The sequence below is a fragment of the Pseudorasbora parva genome, chromosome 2, assembly GCF_024679245.1.
Source record: "Pseudorasbora parva isolate DD20220531a chromosome 2, ASM2467924v1, whole genome shotgun sequence".
NCBI classification, from domain to species: domain Eukaryota; kingdom Metazoa; phylum Chordata; class Actinopteri; order Cypriniformes; family Gobionidae; genus Pseudorasbora; species Pseudorasbora parva.
The window spans coordinates 1,378,825-1,398,413 of record NC_090173.1 but is presented as its reverse complement, the minus strand read 5'-3'; the positions used below and the strand labels follow the sequence as shown (position 1 = coordinate 1,398,413).

Below are 19,589 nucleotides of genomic sequence, written 5' to 3'. Positions count from 1 at the left end.
TCGTGACGGTTATAGTTATCGTTACAGTTATCGTTATCGTGACAGTTATAGTTATTGTGACAGTTATCGTGACAGTTATCGTTAGTTTTTAGAGATTTCGCTTTGCTTTCCGTCCTCTCTTGTGCTCACCTTTGTTCTGCGCGCTCATTGGCTGACTGTCATTAGAGACGCTCGTGACGCCGATCAAAACGTCCTCCAGTCCGTCTCCGTCCACGTCCCACAATGCCAGCGGAGGCGACGTCATGCCTGAGAACACACACACACACGTGTTGAGTCTTTGGGTTCTTCCTGTGCTGTGGTGCGGAGGAGCACTCACTCACACACACACACTCACCGCTGGCGTCTCCGAGCTCGTTCTGCCAGTGTTGCGGCGCCCCCTGTGGGCAGGGGATGAGGAACGCACACAGCAGCACTAGTATCGCAGCACAGCTCAGCGGCAGCAGGAAGGCTGAGGTCCTCACCGCTCCGCGCACTCGCCCCGCCTTCTCCTCAGCGGCTCCGCCCACTCCCCGCACAGGCCCCGCCTCCACATCCAGCCCCGGCCCCTCCGCCTCCTCAAGCTCCTCCTCCTCGTCCCTCAGGCCGGCCCCCGCCGCGCTCACGCCGTTCCGCGGGTAGTTGAGCACCAGATCGTCGTCCTCCGTCTCATCCTCGCTATCGGCCTGCGTTAGCGGATCGTACTCGCCCAGATCCGAGCCCTTCTTACCTGCGGTTAATACAGCGCTCATTAAGATAGCATTAGACTGTACATTCGGCAGAAAAAACACCGCTTAAGAAGATAGCTAACAATCCGTTACCATAAAAACACTGTGGTCACGTGATATTGCATTTACCATAGTACTGTACATCCTTCACACCAGGGTATTTACACGGTGTTAGTCTGTGGTGTTCAGAATGATTAAATGATAATATATCATCACGCTCGTCTGAGGTCAGTGCAGGTCGTGTGCGTTCAAATGCGACCGGATCAGTAGTGTTATCATTCACGGGACATTCTAAGCGCTTAACGTGGTTATTAATGTGCTAAGACCGTGTTATTAACATGAACACATGGCCCCAGGATGCACCATGGGAAGAAGAAGGGCTTCTGAGGAGAGGAAAGGCTGTCCAGGAAAATATCATGTTAATAAAGTAAACTAGAGTATTTTCCTCCCATAGAACATTTTTGTATAGTACTTTATTAATATGATATTTCATGAGTTTGGTCTGTTATTAACACTGTCTTAGTACATTAATAAGCCACGTTAAGCGTTATACCGAGTATAATAACAATAACGTTACTGATCGTGTCGCATTTGAACGCATAACGGACTGAAGATGCGTCGTGAGATTCACATCCCTGACGTCATCGAGCACAAACACAGAGCGCACAAATGAAGCGCAGCTCGTTATACTGTCATTCATTCGGTCGCTTATTGACGATTTAATATTTGACTTACCCGGTAATTTCAGAGCTCGAGACAGAGCTGCAGCCATGGCGCGAGATGTTATCCGCGACGCGACGCGTGTGTGCCGCTGCAGCCACCGCCGCCGCCGCGCTGAACAGATGCATCATGGGAAATGGAGTCCGATGGAAACATCAAACGGACAGCAAATACACATTTATTTATTTCGCCAGCTAATATCATATATTAATACTCCCAGATGGTGAAATGTGCCGGCGGTGTTTATTTATAGTTAGATGATGATTCAGCCTGAAATTAAAATATTCTTGCTTTCGTGTGTGTATTTATTTCTATTAAATGAAATTGCAAGAGTAGGTCGTTGTAGAGTTTTCTCTTACAAAGCAAACTATTAAACATTATTCACAATAAATCAGGTTTTCGCTTTAGTATTTCAGCATTTACACTGCTTTTCTTGTTTTTTATCTGTCTAAATGAATTTTAATGTACTTAAATCTGTTTTTAGATCAAATATTTTTAATAGCCCAGTTGTCTGTCATTCAGGATGCGCGCGCAGCTCGGTTGCAGAAAGTGAGAGAGAGATAGCGTTTACGTATAGAAAATTACATAATCGTTAGATTTAAATAGACTTATTATAGATAATTAGATATTATTGTCAAAATGTTGTCCGCTATATTACAATAGTTTGTATAGCGCATTTACACGCCAGAGATTTCTCTCTTCACACATTTTACATTTCACAATTTACTCATTTATTTATTGTTGATTGTTTTTTTTTAAATTCTGTAGCACTTTGAGATTTTGTTTAATATAAAGTGCATTATAAATAAAATTTATTATTATTATTATTATTATTATTATTATTATTATTATTATTATTATTATTATTATTTTACTACAAGTTTGGGAAAATCAGGAGAAAATGAAAAGAAGTTTTTTTCCTTTTCCTGCCTCTGTCCTCTGGGGAAATATAAAACAGGCTATTTAATAATAATAATAATAATAATAATAATAATAATAATAATAATAATAATAATAATAGATTTTATTTATAATGCACTTTTCATTCCGAGGAATCTCAAAGTGCAACAGAGGGGGGGGGGGGAATAACAACAAAAAATGAATAACAAGTAAAAATATAGAATACTACAAACAGTCAACCAACACAGAAAACAGAACAGAAACAGAGCTGATGGTGAACAGAAACAGAGCTGATGGTGAACAGAAACAGAGCTGATGGTGAACAGAAACAGAGCTGATGGTGAACAGAAACAGAGCTGATGGTGGACAGAAAACAGAGCTGATGGTGAACAGAAACAGAGCTGATGGTGAACAGAAACAGAGCTGATGGTGAACAGAAACAGAGCTGATGGTGAACAGAAACAGAGCTGATTGTGAACAGAAACAGAGCTGAAGGTGAACAGAAACAGAGCTGAAGGTGAACAGAAACAGAGCTGATGGTGAACAGAAAACAGCTGATGGTGAACAGAAACAGAGCTGATGGTGAACAGAAAACAGCTGATGGTGAACAGAAACAGAGCTGATGGTGAACAGAAACAGAGCTGATGGTGAACAGAAACAGAGCTGATGGTGAACAGAAACAGAGCTGATGGTGAACAGAAACAGAGCTGATGGTGAACAGAAACAGAGCTGATGGTGAACAGAAACAGAGCTGATGGTGAACAGAAACAGAGCTGATGGTGAACAGAAAACAGCTGATGGTGAACAGAAACAGAGCTGATGGTGAACAGAAACAGAGCTGATGGTGAACAGAAAACAGCTGATGGTGAACAGAAACAGAGCTGATGGTGAACAGAAAACAGCTGATGGTGAACAGAAACAGAGCTGATGGTGAACAGAAAACAGCTGATGGTGAACAGAAACAGAGCTGATGGTGAACAGAAACAGAGCTGATGGTGAACAGAAACAGAGCTGATGGTGAACAGAAACAGAGCTGATGGTGAACAGAAACAGAGCTGATGGTGAACAGAAACAGAGCTGATGGTGAACAGAAACAGAGCTGATGGTGAACAGAAACAGAGCTGATGGTGAACAGAAACAGAGCTGATGGTGAACAGAAACAGAGCTGATGTTGAACAGAAAACAGAGCTGATGGGGAACAGAAACAGAGCTGATGGTGAACAGAAACAGAGCTGATGGTGAACAGAAAACAGAGCTGATGGTGAACAGAAACAGAGCCGATGGTGAACAGAAACAGAGCTGATGGTGAACAGAAACAGAGCTGATGGTGAACAGAAACAGAGCCGATGGTGAACAGAAACAGAGCTGATGGTGAACAGAAAACAGAGCTGATGGTGAACAGAAACAGAGCCGATGGTGAACAGAAACAGAGCTGATGGTGAACAGAAACAGAGCTGATGGTGGACAGAAAACAGAGCTGATGGTGAACAGAAACAGAGCTGATGGTGAACAGAAACAGAGCTGATGGTGAACAGAAACAGAGCTGATGGTGAACAGAAACAGAGCTGATGGTGAACAGAAACAGAGCTGATGGTGAACAGAAAACAGCTGATGGTGAACAGAAACAGAGCTGATGGTGAACAGAAAACAGCTGATGGTGAACAGAAACAGAGCTGATGGTGAACAGAAACAGAGCTGATGGTGAACAGAAACAGAGCTGATGGTGGACAAAAAAAAGAGCTGATGGTGAACAGAAACAGAGCTGATGGTGAACAGAAAACAGCTGATGGTGAACAGAAACAGAGCTGATGGTGGACAGAAAACAGCTGATGGTGAACAGAAAACAGAGCTGATGGTGAACAGAAACAGAGCTGATGGTGAACAGAAACAGAGCTGATGGTGAACAGAAACAGAGCTGATGGTGAACAGAAACAGAGCTGATGGTGAACAGAAACAGAGCTGATGGTGAACAGAAACAGAGCTGATGGTGAACAGAAACAGAGCTGATGGTGGACAGAAACAGAGCTGATGGTGAACAGAAACAGAGCTGATGGTGAACAGAAACAGAGCTGATGGTGAACAGAAACAGAGCTGATGGTGAACAGAAACAGAGCTGATGGTGAACAGAAAACAGCTGATGGTGAACAGAAACAGAGCTGATGGTGAACAGAAAACAGCTGATGGTGAACAGAAACAGAGCTGATGGTGAACAGAAACAGAGCTGATGGTGAACAGAAACAGAGCTGATGGTGGACAGAAAACAGAGCTGATGGTGAACAGAAACAGAGCTGATGGTGAACAGAAACAGAGCTGATGGTGGACAGAAACAGAGCTGATGGTGGACAGAAAACAGAGCTGATGGTGAACAGAAACAGAGCTGATGGTGAACAGAAACAGAGCTGATGGTGAACAGAAACAGAGCTGATGGTGGACAGAAAACAGAGCTGATGGTGAACAGAAACAGAGCCGATGGTGAACAGAAACAGAGCTGATGGTGAACAGAAACAGAGCTGATGGTGAACAGAAAACAGCTGATGGTGAACAGAAACAGAGCTGATGGTGAACAGAAACAGAGCTGATGGTGAACAGAAACAGAGCTGATGGTGAACAGAAACAGAGCTGATGGTGAACAGAAACAGAGCTGACGGTGAACAGAAACAGAGCTGATGGTGGACAGAAACAGAGCTGATGGTGAACAGAAACAGAGCTGATGGTGAACAGAAACAGAGCTGATGGTGAACAGAAACAGAGCTGATGGTGAACAGAAACAGAGCTGATGGTGAACAGAAACAGAGCTGATGGTGGACAAAAAACAGAGCTGATGGTGAACAGAAACAGAGCTGATGGTGAACAGAAACAGAGCTGATGGTGGACAAAAAAAAGAGCTGATGGTGAACAGAAACAGAGCTGATGGTGAACAGAAAACAGCTGATGGTGAACAGAAACAGAGCTGATGGTGGACAGAAAACAGCTGATGGTGAACAGAAAACAGAGCTGATGGTGAACAGAAAACAGCTGATGGTGGAAGTCTCTGTTAGCTCCGCAGCACACTGTGGTCTACTCCATGTTTCAGATTTCTCCCAGCGGCAGTGTGTCCCGATGACATCGCCGAGGCATGACAGCTGAAGACCAGATGATGGGTCTTCTTCATGATGATTCAAACGATGGGGATCGCTGCAGCACCATGCAAGAGGCAGAACATTCCTCCGGGCACTTCTGTGGACACACCGGGGCCGGCGCAGATGTCCAAGCCGCTCCACGGCCGCAATGCAGGACGGAACAGCGGCGCAGCCGAGAAGCAGAACATCCCAACATCATGCCGGACGCCGATGACGATGGCCCGGATGACGCTAGCCCGGTGCAAACTTCAGCCACCATGCAGCCCAAGCCCAAGGGAGACCACCAGTGAGCACCCGCGGCGAGAAACATCAAATGTCCTCCAAACCAGAACCAACCAACCGCAGCAATTCAAACGTAAACATTAGAGAAGCGGTTGAAAACGGCGAAACGACGAACAACGACCTCTCAGTGGCTGCCAGCAATCAGCAACAGTCCCAATTGTAGCTCTGACTGTTAGACTAGTCACAAACATAAGGACATAAAATAAAATGTAAATCTAATAGTACATTAACATGATTTGTTGTGGGTGGAGAAGCGGCGAACAGACAACGCCAGCGTCCTCTCCCCCACGTTGCCTAGCAACTATTATTTCACTAATATTTAACTTTATATAATTGATAATATAATATATATAAAATAGCCTAAATTTTAAAAATATAAACAAGGCCCAACATCCATTTGAGTGTGTGTGTTAGCTAGGACTATCTCGATTTTAAACAATTTTACATTTTCAATCAGTGTCAGCAATTTAATCAAACATTCCCAGATAACAATTTTTGGTTCCCAGAACGTTCTGGGAGCGTTAGTTTCTAGTTCCCAGAACGTTCCCAGGACAGACGTCCTAACGTTCTCTATTGGTTAGCCAGGAACGTTTTCTTTACGTAAATAGAACGTTGACTGTTGGTTTGGAGAACGTTCCCAGAACGTTCCCAGAGCATTCCCAGAACATTCCCAGAACGTTCCCAGAACATTCCCAGAACGTTCCCAGAACATTCCCAGAACGTTCCCAGAACATTCCCAGAACATTCCCAGAACGTTCCCAGAACATTCCCAGAACGTTCCCAGAACATTCCCAGAACATTCCTAGAACATTCCCAGAACATTCCCAGAACGTTCCCCTAACCTCTTTTCTCCGATCATTTACCCTGCTGTACGTAATCGGCCAGCATTCGCGTCCCGTTTTGTTTAAACGCCATGGAAGACGGATCAGTGGACGTCATGGACCATGCCTTGTGTTGAACTTGTTTAATCAATATAAATATTTCAAGCACATAAACCTTCATACGGCGGATTAAATAAGATTGAATGTAATGCATTAATGTACCTTTCGTAACTTGTAGGCCTGTAGCCAACTTCTCTGTTTTGGTCAGTAAACCAGAATTTCTCGGTTAACATCATGTAGTCTTCGATTATGTGTCCAATCTCTCGGAACTATTTACACTCGTATATTTATTCACTATAACTCATTATTCAATAAAGATCGATAAACTACTGTCAGTCAGTCGGTAAAAACTAAATTACCGTTAATATTTAAATAACGTGAGTGTGTGTCTTTCTGCAGAAGACGGAATAAAGTGCGCGCTGGAGAAGTGCAGCAACGGAATATACAAATACCCCAGCATATATATATATATATATATATATATATATATATATATATATATATATATATATATATATATATATATATATATATATATTATACAAAATTAAATCTAAAAAATAACAGAATATTCGGGGAAGGTTCTCTTTTAAGGTTACAAAAACAAAACCAATAGAGAACGTTCCCAGAATGTGTTTATTTGGTTCGCCACAAAAATAACCAAACGGGAACCATATGGGAACGTTAGGGGAACGTGTACTGGGTTTGATCAAACTGCTAATGCTAAATGATTCAACTGTTGTTATCTATGTAGCTTAGCATGATTTACACCAGCGTGTTTCATCAAGTTATAACATGTTCCCTGTAGGCTGGGAGTTGGTCGATATATGTATTTATTTAGTAGTTTAATCATTTACTTATTTCTATGAAGGCTAATTATTTTGTGTTGATATTATGAAACGATGAGTGCCCGTTCTTCGTACCTCGCTAAACACATCTGAGATGATTTGACTGATCCCAGATCCTGATAACTGATCTCTGGCTAACTTGGTTCTTGTTCAAACAAATTTGCGGATTATTGGTGTCTATAGTATTATACGCAAATTCTACACAACATTAAAATATTATTTTCAAATAAACTGTTATATATATTATTATTTTAAATGATTATCGCCCCTGGTTCAGTAATGAACTCTTGTTATAGAGCAGCAGTGGCTGGGACAGATTTTAATATCTCCTCAAGATGCGATCTGACATAAGCCTGAGCAGGAAGAACGGGCGCCATCTTGTGTCCCTCCGCGGAGTCGCAGTCCCTCAACTCCTCATTATCGATCAGCAAACGCTCAGTACTGATCATCTATCCTCCCCATACCGACTCTCTGAGGGAGAGGTTGATTATTATCGATCATTGGTTCTCTCTTTATACTCGTTATGGGGTTTCGGGGCAGATCCTGGTCCCGCGGGCATCTCGCGAAGTAAGCGAGTCACCGCAGCGGGCGGACCTGTACCCGTTCAAAAATTCCTCTCGCGAGTTTGAGCGAGGACACGGGCGTCACCCCGCGTCGTTATTTTCCTTACTCATCAGTTTAAGGCATAACCTGACCGGAGGCGCGCTCGCGCTCCCGTTCCCGCGCGCCGCTGAGTACAGAGACGGTGAGGGAACGCGAGTGCGCGGGCTCAGGCGGGAGATGTGCTAGATATCACTAGATAATACACTTCTGTAAAGATTAGCGTTCGGTTATTAAGCGTGTAGTGGTAAAAAAGCTAAATTTAAAGTGAGAATGAGGTTCGCGCGGTGCATTGTGGGATCGCGGGTGACGTCACGGCGCTTCGCTGTTCCTATTAACTGTTCCACTTGTTTTCTCGTGATTTTTCGCTACATTCGCGTGTAATATTAGAAACATCATTATGTGGGGCTATTTTATTAATCAAGCAGAAATCTCTATTTTAATGTGATGTTAAAATTACTAGTACTTTTATTTAATATGCTATTGTAAAAAAAAAAAAAAAAAGAAAGAAAAAAAACAGGAAAATAAAAGAAAAAACCCAAGGCCTTTTATTATTTTATTTTTAATTGTGTGTATATAAATGGAATAGTTTTACTCTATTATATTGTGAAAACAGTGGCAAACTTCCGTGTTTCACGCGCGCGTTTTGACCCTTACTGCGGCCCGTCACGCAACGCTTAGTCCCGCCCATATGTCTGTACGTAACGCGCATGCGCACTGGCGTCTACTCGGAATCCTTTAGCAAAGGTAGATATGGCGGATCTCTCTCTGGATGAAATGATTCGTCGCCGCAGTGCGAACGCTCGGGGAGTCAGTAAGAGGTAAACCTATTTAACACTTTAATCCGCGATAATATAACGCGCCGCGGCGGTTTAGCCGTGTAGTTTTTGTAATATAAACGCAGTCGTGTTAGGCTCTTAGTGAGCGAGATGTCCCGCCTTCCCCCGCCGCTCATTGGTTAACACGGCCGCTCCCGCTTTCTGATTGGCTGGCGCGCGTGGCTCATGGCGTCCAGCGCGTTTTTCTAGATCTTTTTTTACAAACAAACCGCGTACATCCGATTAATATCTTTTTTAATATCGCGTACGCGTTATATCACACTACAAGCGTTACTGTAGAGCGCCGAACGCCGCTGTTTACACGACACACCCGTTCCTTCAATGATTGATCGATGTATCGGCCAATATCCGTCGATCGAAGTAACACTAACCAGTAACGTGCATAAATGTAACGCACGATTAAAATGTATCTTAATGAAAGCACGTAAACATTGTTGCACCTGATTCTGACTGATATTATAATCACACAAGAGCAAGAAACCCCTGTTAAAGGTGTCATGAACTGGCTTTTGTTATACTGTTGTCTGAGGTGAACTAATGACGTTTGTGTGGTGTTTACATTCAAAAACATCATAACTAATCAGTAAAGGCTGTTTTCTACACTGGCTTTGACGCTCAGAATACAGAAAAACATAATGTGTTTGAGTTAATTCACAATAAACAATTAGAAATTGTAGCCTACATAGTGCACTCTTCACATTTAATGTTAAACGTTGATAATGATCATGTTCTATTCTGTAATGTCAATATAAATCATACACTATCAGAATAAAAAGGATGTATTGTATGGGTGGATCGTCCCATCACTTAGGAAAATATCTTTACCCATTAAATAACTATAATAATTATAATTTTCAGTTTAAAAGTGTCCGTATCGATATCGCTGAAACTGGCCTGGAAAGTATCGGTATCGTACCGAAAACAAAATGAGTGGTATCGCCCATCCCTCTGGAGATTTGGAAGTTAACGCCCACGGCTGGGATTGGATAAGGTTCGCATATTTAATGAGCTTCAGCTCCAGATCAGGGGCCCGTTCTTCGTACCTCGTTTAACACATCCGAGATGATTTGACAGATCCCAGATCTTTAATCCTAATAACTGAACTCTGGCTAATTTGGTTCTTCAAACGAATTTGCGGATTGGATTAAAATATCTGGATGAAGTTATCTGAGCTCACTGCTCGTGCCTGCGTTCCCTGAAGAGGGCAGATGATCGATACTCCAAACCACGATCAGCAGCGATTGGCCGGCGTCAAGACAACGGAATGAAAGTATTAATTAAAGCTCCCCTGTGTGATATTCCCCATCTAGTGGTGTAAAGGTTTATGACCATCCAGTGGATAATAGTTTCTGCTCCTCTGAATTCTGATTTCGGTTTAACTCCTACGGTGGCTGAGTGTTAAAACGCGAAAGGCGAAGCTTGAGTTTACGGGTATGTCCCTCTGTGGCTACTGTACTTTCAAGATGGAGGAGCAACATGGCGGCCGGCACTCGAACCCCTCACCCGTATGTGTTTTCAACAGCATATTATAAACTTACGAGTACTGTATTACTTGATAGAAGTAAATATACTTTCATGAGCACATATATTTTTGAAAGAACTAAGTGTTTTTAGCTAAAGAGTCATTAGTGTTAAGAGTTAGCGGCGTATGAAGAACAGGCCCCAGATGTATAACCAATATAATTTTAAATAGGTTTTACACACTTATAGCAATATCGTATCGCATATCGCACTTTTCTTCAATATCGCACAGCCCTATAAGGAAGTTTCAGCTCTGAAACTTAGAGGATATTCTTATAAACCATGACCTTATATCACAAGCTCAGGGGAAAGTTGATGTCTTAATTCATCAGTCCTTTAACTGGTATTGTTTGTCCCGCCCACAGGCCCGTATATGGCCGAGGGGCGGGGTCAGTGGGCAGGGCCTTCGACGCCCGTCAGAAGATCGGCAGCAGCGATGTCCGACAGAGGCTGGGCGGAGCTACAGGAGGTGAGTGTGTGTGTGTGCGAGTGTGTGTGTGTGTGTGTGTGTGTGTGTGTGTGTGTGTGTGTCCTAACGCGTGTCTCCTTCCAGCGTTTCAGGTGAAGGATGCGCGGGAGAAGCTAGCGCAGAAGGACGCGCGGTTCCGCATCCGCGGCCGAGGGGGGGGTGGGGCGGTGCTGGACGCACGCCAGACCATAAACTCACGCAAACAGCAGCCGGTTGCCGTGGCGTCCGTCCCGCCCTCGCCCAGCAAACCCGCGGCCGCTGGGATCCCACACATACAATTCCACAACACCAGAGGGGGCGTGGCCATGCAGCCAGGAGGCGGGATCACCAGAGGGGGCGTGGCCATGCAGCCAGGAGGCGGGATCACCAAGGTAGTCGACGCACGTGATAGGCTGAGCTTGAAGAGGAGCGTCCCTACGTCGTCCAATCAGATGGACACGTCTCTGAAGATCACCAAAACCATCCAGGTGAGCCAATGACAGACGAGCGTGATGATCATGTGACCTGCAGCGTGACTCAGATGTTGATTTTGTGTGTGTGTGTGTGTGTGTGTGTGTGTGTGTGTTTGCATTTGCAGCAGAGGCCTGTGGGAATGACCAGCGGGATCCGCATCAATGTTCCCAGCAGAACAGCTCCGGTCAGTGGACACACACTAGTATTATGAAGGAGAACACGCACTAACATACACACACCGACACACACACCAGTGTAATGAAAGAGAACACAAACTAACACACACTCTCTCTCTCTGCAGGGTTTGTCTGCTGATGATGATGATCGAATGATGCCTAACAAACAGATGAAGTTCACCACAGCCAACAGCCTGCAGACACGGGTGAGACACACACACACACACACACACACACACACACACTTCTTATTGGCAGCTTTATTGGCATGACTTGTACAGTATTGCCAAAGCATTGGCGATCACATAAGCAATGAAAATAAAAATAAAATCAATAAATCAATCAGTAAATATACATGTACACATTTTATAATCAAGAAAACAATTAAGACAATTAAAAATAACTAATTAGATAATAATTAAAAAGCAGTTTTATCGGTTTGTACACATCCAGACGAGCTGAGGATGCTCTGACTTTAGTTGTGTCCACTGGCTGACTCTGTTTGTGGCAGGCTGGCACACGATTGGCTGCGGTTGCAATCAGGATAGAATATGAGTTGTTTTTTCTGAATTTGGTAATGCCATAAAATTTGGTTCTAGTTGTTGGAATTTAGTGAAATTTACTAATGTGGAATGCCCTAGCAACGACGCAGAACACCCTAGCAACCACCTACTAACCAACCAGAATACCTTAGCAACCGCCTCAACACACCTTAGCAACAGGCCCGAGTTTTGCCACGGCAAGCACCACTCACAATTTCTTCAGGAATTGTAGTCTAGTAAATTACATTTTACAAATTCTTGAAATTTACATTCATTGTAAATTCTAACTCCCTCTCCTCACACACACATACACACTAACTCTCTCTCTCTCTCTCTCTGTCTGCAGCCTGTGCCTGTCTCTCTCTCGACTCCCATCACTAAGGTGGTGAAGAACGACTCGTACACGCCTCCATCCGTCCCCGTGGCGACGGCCCGCCCCCCCATACAGACCCTGCCTCCTGTTTCCAGGACAACCGTTGGCACGCAACAGGCGGGTGGAGACGCCAGCAGACAAACACACACGCCCCCACAGGTAGGTACACACACACACACACACACACACACACACACTCCAGTGTGAATAATATCAAGGTTTTTTTGTTAACTATTGGCCTAGAGAGTCCCGAGAATGTGTCCCATTGAGCCAAAAGCCTCAGGCTAGTTCTCCACAGTAGGTATTTTTAGATAATCTGTGATATTAACGAGCGAGTCGATGGACAGCGGCGGGCTCAGAGGCGAAGCATGAGGAGTTATACCTGTGCTATGAAGCATGTGGCCGAAAAATCATGCGACACACACTCCTGTCCGTGGTAGAGAAGTGTGACAGCACCCCCTGGTGGTGATTTCTGCCGTATTTCCCTCAGGCCTGTAGAGCCACGAGTCAGTCTCGCTCCGATCGCCTTAAGATGGCTCCTCGAGTCTCGCTCCGATCGCCTTAAGATGGCTCCTCGAGTCTCGCCCGATCGCCTTAAGATGGCTCCTCGAGTCTCGCCCGGTCGCCTTAAGATGGCTCCGCGAGTCTCGTTCCGATCGCCTTAAGATGGCTCCTCGAGTCTCGCTCCGATCGCCTTAAGATGGCTCCTCGAGTCTCTCCCCGATCGCCTTAAGATGGCTCCTCGAGTCTCTCCCCGATCGCCTTAAGATGGCTCCTCGAGTCTCTCCCCGATCGCCTTAAGATGGCTCCTCGAGTCTCTCCCCGATCGCCTTAAGATGGCTCCTCGAGTCTCTCCCCGATCGCCTTAAGATGGCTCCTCGAGTCTCTCCCCGATCGCCTTAAGATGGCTCCTCGAGTCTCGCTCCGATCGCCTTAAGATGGCTCCTCGAGTCTCGCCCCGATCGCCTTAAGATGGCTCCGCGAGTCTCGCTCGGATCGCCTTAAGATGGCTCCTCGAGTCTCGCTCCGATCGCCTTAAGATGGCTCCTCGAGTCTCGCTCCGATCGCCTTAAGATGGCTCCTCGAGTCTCTCCCCGATCGCCTTAAGATGGCTCCTCGAGTCTCGCTCTGATCGCCTTAAGATGGCTCCTCGAGTCTCGCCCCCATCGCCTTAAGATGGCTCCGCGAGTCTCGCCCCGATCGCCTTAAGATGGCTCCTCGAGTCTCGCTCCGATCGCCTTAAGATGGCTCCTCGAGTCTCGCTCCGATCGCCTTAAGATGACTCCTCGAGTCTCGCCCCGATCGCCTTAAGATGGCTCCTCGAGTCTCGCCCCGATCGCCTTAAGATGGCTCCTCGAGTCTCGCTCCGATCGCCTTAAGATGGCTCCTCGAGTCTCGCTCCGATCGCCTTAAGATGGCTCCTCGAGTCTCTCCCCGATCGCCTTAAGATGGCTCCTCGAGTCTCTCCCCGATCGCCTTAAGATGGCTCCTCGAGTCTCTCCCCGATCGCCTTAAGATGGCTCCTCGAGTCTCTCCCCGATCGCCTTAAGATGGCTCCTCGAGTCTCTCCCCGATCGCCTTAAGATGGCTCCTCGAGTCTCTCCCCGATCGCCTTAAGATGGCTCCTCGAGTCTCGCTCTGATCGCCTTAAGATGGCTCCTCGAGTCTCGCCCCCATCGCCTTAAGATGGCTCCGCGAGTCTCGCCCCGATCGCCTTAAGATGGCTCCTCGAGTCTCGCTCCGATCGCCTTAAGATGGCTCCTCGAGTCTCGCTCCGATCTCCTTAAGATGACTCCTCGAGTCTCGCCCCGATCGCCTTAAGATGGCTCCTCGAGTCTCGCCCCGATCGCCTTAAGATGACTCCGCGAGTCTCGCTCCGATCGCCTTAAGATGGCTCCTCGAGTCTCGCTCCGATCGCCTTAAGATGGCTCCTCGAGTCTCTCCCCGATCGCCTTAAGATGGCTCCTCGAGTCTCTTCCCGATCGCCTTAAGATGGCTCCTCGAGTCTCGCCCCGATCGCCTTAAGATGGCTCCTCGAGTCTCGCCCCGATCGCCTTAAGATGGCTCCTCGAGTCTCGCCCCGATCGCCTTAAGATGGCTCCTCGAGTCTCGCCCCGATCGCCTTAAGATGGCTCCTCGAGTCTCGCCCCGATCGCCTTAAGATGGCTCCTCGAGTCTCGCCCCGATCGCCTTAAGATGGCTCCTCGAGTCTCGCTCCGATCGCCTTAAGATGGCTCCTCGAGTCTCGCTCCGATCGCCTTATGATGGCTCCTCGAGTCTCGCTCCGATCGGCCTTAAGATGGCTCCTCGAGTCTCGCCCCGATCGCCTTAAGATGGCTCCTCGAGTCTCGCCCCGATCGCCTTAAGATGGCTCCTCGAGTCTCGCCCCGATCGCCTTAAGATGGCTCCTCGAGTCTCGCTCCGATCGCCTTAAGATGGCTCCTCGAGTCTCGCTCCGATCGCCTTAAGATGGCTCCTCGAGTCTCGCTCCGATCGCCTTAAGATGGCTCCTCGAGTCTCGCCCCGATCGCCTTAAGATGGCTCCTCGAGTCTCGCCCCGATCGCCTTAAGATGGCTCCGCGGGTCTCGCCCCGATCGCCTTAAGATGGCTCCGCGGGTCTCGCCCCGATCGCCTTAAGATGGCTCCGCGGGTCTCGCCCCGATCGCCTTAAGATGGCTCCTCGAGTCTCGCCCCGATCGCCTTAAGATGGCTCCTCGAGTCTCGCCCCGATCGCCTTAAGATGGCTCCGCGAGTCTCGCTCCGATCGCCTTAAGATGGCTCCTCCGGTCTCGCCCCGATCGCCTTAAGATGGCTCCTCGGGTCTCGTTCCGATCGCCTTAAGATGGCTCCGCGAGTCTCGCTCCGATCGCCTTAAGATGGCTCCTCGGGTCTCGTTCCGATCGCCTTAAGATGGCTCCGCGAGTCTCGCCCCGATCGCCTTAAGATGGCTCCTCGAGTCTCGCTCCGATCGCCTTAAGATGGCTCCGCGAGTCTCGCTCCGATCCCCTTAAGATGGCTCCGCGAGTCTCGCTCCGATCGCCTTAAGATGGCTCCGCGAGTCTCGCTCCGATCCCCTTAAGATGGCTCCTCGAGTCTCGCTCGATCGCCTTAAGATGGCTCCTCGAGTCTCGCCCCGATCGCCTTAAGATGGCTCCTCGAGTCTCGCTCCGATCGCCTTAAGATGGCTCCTCGAGTCTCGCCCCGATCGCCTTAAGATGGCTCCTCGAGTCTCGCCCCGATCGCCTTAAGATGGCTCCTCGAGTCTCGCCCCGATCGCCTTAAGATGGCTCCTCGAGTCTCGCCCCGATCGCCTTAAGATGGCTCCTCGAGTCTCGCCCCGATCGCCTTAAGATGGCTCCTCGAGTCTCGCCCCGATCGCCTTAAGATGGCTCCTCGAGTCTCGCCCCGATCGCCTTAAGATGGCTCCGCGAGTCTCGCTCCGATCGCCTTAAGATGGCTCCGCGAGTCTCGCTCCGATCCCCTTAAGATGGCTCCTCGAGTCTCGCTCGATCGCCTTAAGATGGCTCCTCGAGTCTCGCCCCGATCGCCTTAAGATGGCTCCTCGAGTCTCGCTCCGATCGCCTTAAGATGGCTCCTCGAGTCTCGCCCCGATCGCCTTAAGATGGCTCCTCGAGTCTCGCCCCGATCGCCTTAAGATGGCTCCTCGAGTCTCGCCCCGATCGCCTTAAGATGGCTCCTCGAGTCTCGCTCCGATCCCCTTAAGATGGCTCCTCGAGTCTCGCTCGATCGCCTTAAGATGGCTCCTCGAGTCTCGCCCCGATCGCCTTAAGATGGCTCCTCGAGTCTCGCCCCGATCGCCTTAAGATGGCTCCTCGAGTCTCGCCCCGATCGCCTTAAGATGGCTCCTCGAGTCTCGCCCCGATCGCCTTAAGATGGCTCCTCGAGTCTCGCCCCGATCGCCTTAAGATGGCTCCTCGAGTCTCGCCCCGATCGCCTTAAGATGGCTCCTCGAGTCTCGCTCCGATCGCCTTAAGATGGCCGCTGTATTTCATTGGCTGATCGGGAAGGGTTTTTTGAGGGGAACTAGTATATGCTGGGGCACTCATAGCCCACTCTCAGGCCAATCGGACCAGCGGATGGGTGGCTATATGACCTGTCTCTCTCTCTCAGCCTTTCTTAAGTCCTCTGATTGACACACACACACACACACACACACACACACACACACACTCACTCATGACCTGTATCTCTCTCAGCCTGTCTTCAGTCCTCTGATTGACACACACACACACACACTCATGACCTCTCTCTCTCTGTCAGCCTGTCTTCAGTCCTCTGGAGGGCACCAAGATCACAGTCCACAACCTTCACCCGCGCGTGACAGAGGAGGATATAGTGGTGAGCCTCTGCTTACACACACACACACACACACACACACACACATACACACACACACACACACACACACACACACACATATGAAGAGTGACCAGAGCATCTCAGCTGTGTGTGTGTGTTTGTGTGTGCAGGAGCTGTTCTGTGTGTGCGGCGCGCTCAAGCGGGCGAGGCTGGTGAAAGTGGGCGTGGCCGAGGTGGTGTTCGTGCGTAAGGAGGACGCAGTCAGTGCATACAGGAAATACAACAACCGCTGCCTGGACGGTGAGTGTGTGTGTGTGTGTGTGTGTGTGTGTGTGTGTGTGTGTGAGTCTTTCTGTGTCTGTGAGAGAGACGCTCTACAGCTGAAACTAACTACTGTGTGTGTGTGTGTGTTCAGGTCAGCCGATGAAGTGTAACCTGCACATGCAGGGCAGTGTGATCACGTCAGAGCAGCCCATCCTCCTGTGAGTTACACCACACACACTCTCTCACACACACTCACATTTCCAGGTTGGCATAATTTTGATCATAATTTAATCTTTTGCCAGTTTCGACTCAGTGTGTCATGTGATAATTTTGTATTGACTCAATTTCAACTCCTTTTCAAATGATTTATCAAATTACTTCCATTGTGCCTTCATTTTAATTTTTCCATTTGTCAAAAGTTCTCCATTTGTGTTATAATTTTGACCATCAATTTAAATTTTCATCATAATTTTGACTGTTGTAATTGCGACTTAATGTCATTTTACAATATCAGCTCGTCAGTTTCCACTTTATGTCGATTATATCTTAGTATTTCATAATTTCCATGTTATAACGTCAGTTTGTGATTATTTAGTATTTCGCCTCGGCATGTCGTCATTTCACCTCAGGTGGACGATGATGTTGATCCTTTTATAGTTGATGAGGATGTTGACGACGTTGTTGATGTTTGTTGTCGTTAACGATGTTGTGAACGATGTTGTTGTTAATGTTGTTATTGTTTTTGATGACGATGTTGATTGTTGTTGACGTTGTTTGTTGTTATTGTTGTTTGTTGTTAATGACGATGTTGATTGTTGTTGACGTTGTTTGTTGTTATTGTTGTTATTGTTGTTTGTTGTTAATGACGATGTTGTGAATGATGTTGGTTGTTAATGTTGTTGTTATTGTTGACGATGTTGTTTATTTTGGTTGTTTTTATTGTTGTTGATGACTGTTGTTGGGATGTTGGTTGTTATTGTTGTTGTTGACGATGTTGTTAATGTTGGTGTTGGTTGTTGTTGTTGATGATGTTGTTGTTGACTATGTTGTTGTTATTGTTGTTGACGACCTTGTTTTTGTTGACGATGATGATGTTGATGACGACAATGTTGTTGTTGACGTTGTTTTTGCTGCTGTTGTTGACGATGTTGTAGTTGGTTGTTGATGACTGTTGTTGGGATGTTGGTTGTTATTGTTGTTGTTGACGATGTTGTTAATGTTGGTGTTTGTTGTTAATGTTGTTGTTGACTATGTTGTTGTTATTGTTGTTGACGACCTTGTTTTTGTTGACGATGATGATGTTGATGACGACAATGTTGTTGTTGACGTTGTTGTTGCTGCTGTTGTTGTTGATGTTGTTTTTGCTTCTGTTGTTGATAATGTTGTTGTTGTTGTTGTTGACATTGTTTTTGCTGCTGTTGTTGTTGATGTTGTTTTTGCTAATGTTGTTTTTGTTGTTGTTGACGTTGTTTTCTGTGGCGTTGCAGGAGGCTGAGTGACTCCCCGGGTGCGGCCGTCTCTGCTCTGAAGGACTCGTCGTCTCGCTCCGGCTCCGGCTCCAGACCCGCGGGGGCCGAGGTGGATCCGCAGACCATCCTGAGGGCCCTGTTCAAGTCCTCCAGCCAGAGCAGTGGAGGAGGAGCCAGTGGGGGAGGAGCCAGCGGAGGGGGAGGAGCCAGCGGAGGCGAGCCTGGGGGCGGAGCCACAGCCTTCCGCATTAAGATCTGAGCCTCCTCCTCCTCCTCCACTCTCTCTGTTCCTCATCTGCTCATGCTCTCTCTGTGCTGTTCTTTTACCCTTTCCTCGGAGCTCGTGCTTGTGTTCGGCACCAAACGTTTGTACTGTAAAGATTATATTTCAAATAAACTCTGTTCTTTTGATCTTCCTGAGAAATAAATGAGTGACGCGTTACACACTGATCGTAACTCAGAATGATTTCTGAAGGGTCATGTGACACTGAAGGCTCGGGGAATGATGCCAAAAATATACACTTTTACTATACACCCATCATGCATAACATTATGACCACCCTCCTACCAAGATGTCAGCAGCAGATCCTTTAAGCCCTGTAAGATTCGAGGTGACTCGATGACTCGGGCTTGTTTGTGCACCCTGGTGCCAGTGTTCCCCAGGTAAGCCACGCACACGGCCATCCACGTGACGTAAAACAAAACGATACTGACCACTGCAGACCGGGAACAGCCCACAAGAGCTGCAGTTTTGGAGATGCTCTGACCCAGTCGTCTAGCCGTCACAATCTGGCCAAACTCGCTCAAATCATATCGGTGTATGTGCACACAGAGAGCAGCTGCTTTACACTGGAATAATACTTCACTGTGTTTATAATCAAATAAATAAGAAGACACTTTCAGAAACAACACGTGTAGGAGGTTTAATGAGACGACGTTAGTATAATTGAAGGTGTAATAGTAGTTAACTGTCTTCTATAGCATGAAACAAACAAAACACGACCTGAAAACTTATTTAAAAAACATCTTTGATATTTCATCTCATTATAGGATTAGTTGTTTGCCTTTGATAGATTTTACTTTCACTAAAACAGTGAACGTAACAGCT

General features: G+C 46.9%; 2 protein-coding genes and 1 non-coding gene across 4 annotated transcripts in view; 1 reads left to right on the top strand and 2 right to left on the bottom strand.

The window, feature by feature from the left end:
- fam234b (family with sequence similarity 234 member B) overlaps positions 1–1,555 on the bottom strand; it is a 102,907-nt gene extending 101,352 nt beyond the window's left edge. The window contains exons 1-3 of the mRNA XM_067453792.1: positions 1,440–1,555; positions 335–706; positions 130–246 (exon numbers count right to left, since the gene is read on the bottom strand). Of these exons, the coding sequence (XP_067309893.1) occupies positions 130–246; positions 335–706; positions 1,440–1,476 (526 nt within the window). The 5' untranslated portion in view covers positions 1,477–1,555. The remainder of the gene's footprint in view (positions 1–129; positions 247–334; positions 707–1,439) is intronic.
- Positions 1,556–7,987: 6,432 nt separating this feature from the next.
- Positions 7,988–8,141, bottom strand: LOC137057114 (U12 minor spliceosomal RNA). The gene has a single exon (XR_010900431.1). It is a non-coding gene; the product is annotated as a U12 minor spliceosomal RNA (small nuclear RNA).
- A 608-nt stretch (positions 8,142–8,749) lies between these two features.
- LOC137049798 (polymerase delta-interacting protein 3-like) lies at positions 8,750–18,923 on the top strand. Of its 2 annotated transcripts, XM_067428490.1 has the most exons (10): positions 8,750–8,875; positions 10,780–10,883; positions 10,968–11,350; positions 11,461–11,520; positions 11,638–11,718; positions 12,401–12,586; positions 16,710–16,787; positions 16,919–17,048; positions 17,164–17,230; positions 18,500–18,923. In XM_067428490.1, exons 1-10 carry the CDS (start codon positions 8,808–8,810, stop codon positions 18,738–18,740), a joined length of 1,398 nt encoding a protein of 465 aa, XP_067284591.1. In that variant the 5' UTR covers positions 8,750–8,807; the 3' UTR covers positions 18,741–18,923. The 2 variants fall into 2 exon arrangements, with proteins under 2 accessions (XP_067284591.1, XP_067284584.1); XM_067428483.1 differs by having other exon boundaries at positions 10,780–11,350.
- The last annotated feature ends 666 nt before the right edge of the window (positions 18,924–19,589 follow it).

Bases quoted from the DNA above. Each gene is read 5' to 3' on its own strand.
- LOC137049798 (XM_067428483.1), top strand. From the start codon at position 8,808: ATGGCGGATCTCTCTCTGGATGAAATGATTCGTCGCCGCAGTGCGAAC. The intron at 12,587-16,709 runs GTAGGTACACAC...TCTCTCTGTCAG, and splicing joins AAACACACACGCCCCCACAG to CCTGTCTTCAGTCCTCTGGA. The intron at 17,049-17,163 runs GTGAGTGTGTGT...GTGTGTGTTCAG, and splicing joins CAACAACCGCTGCCTGGACG to GTCAGCCGATGAAGTGTAAC.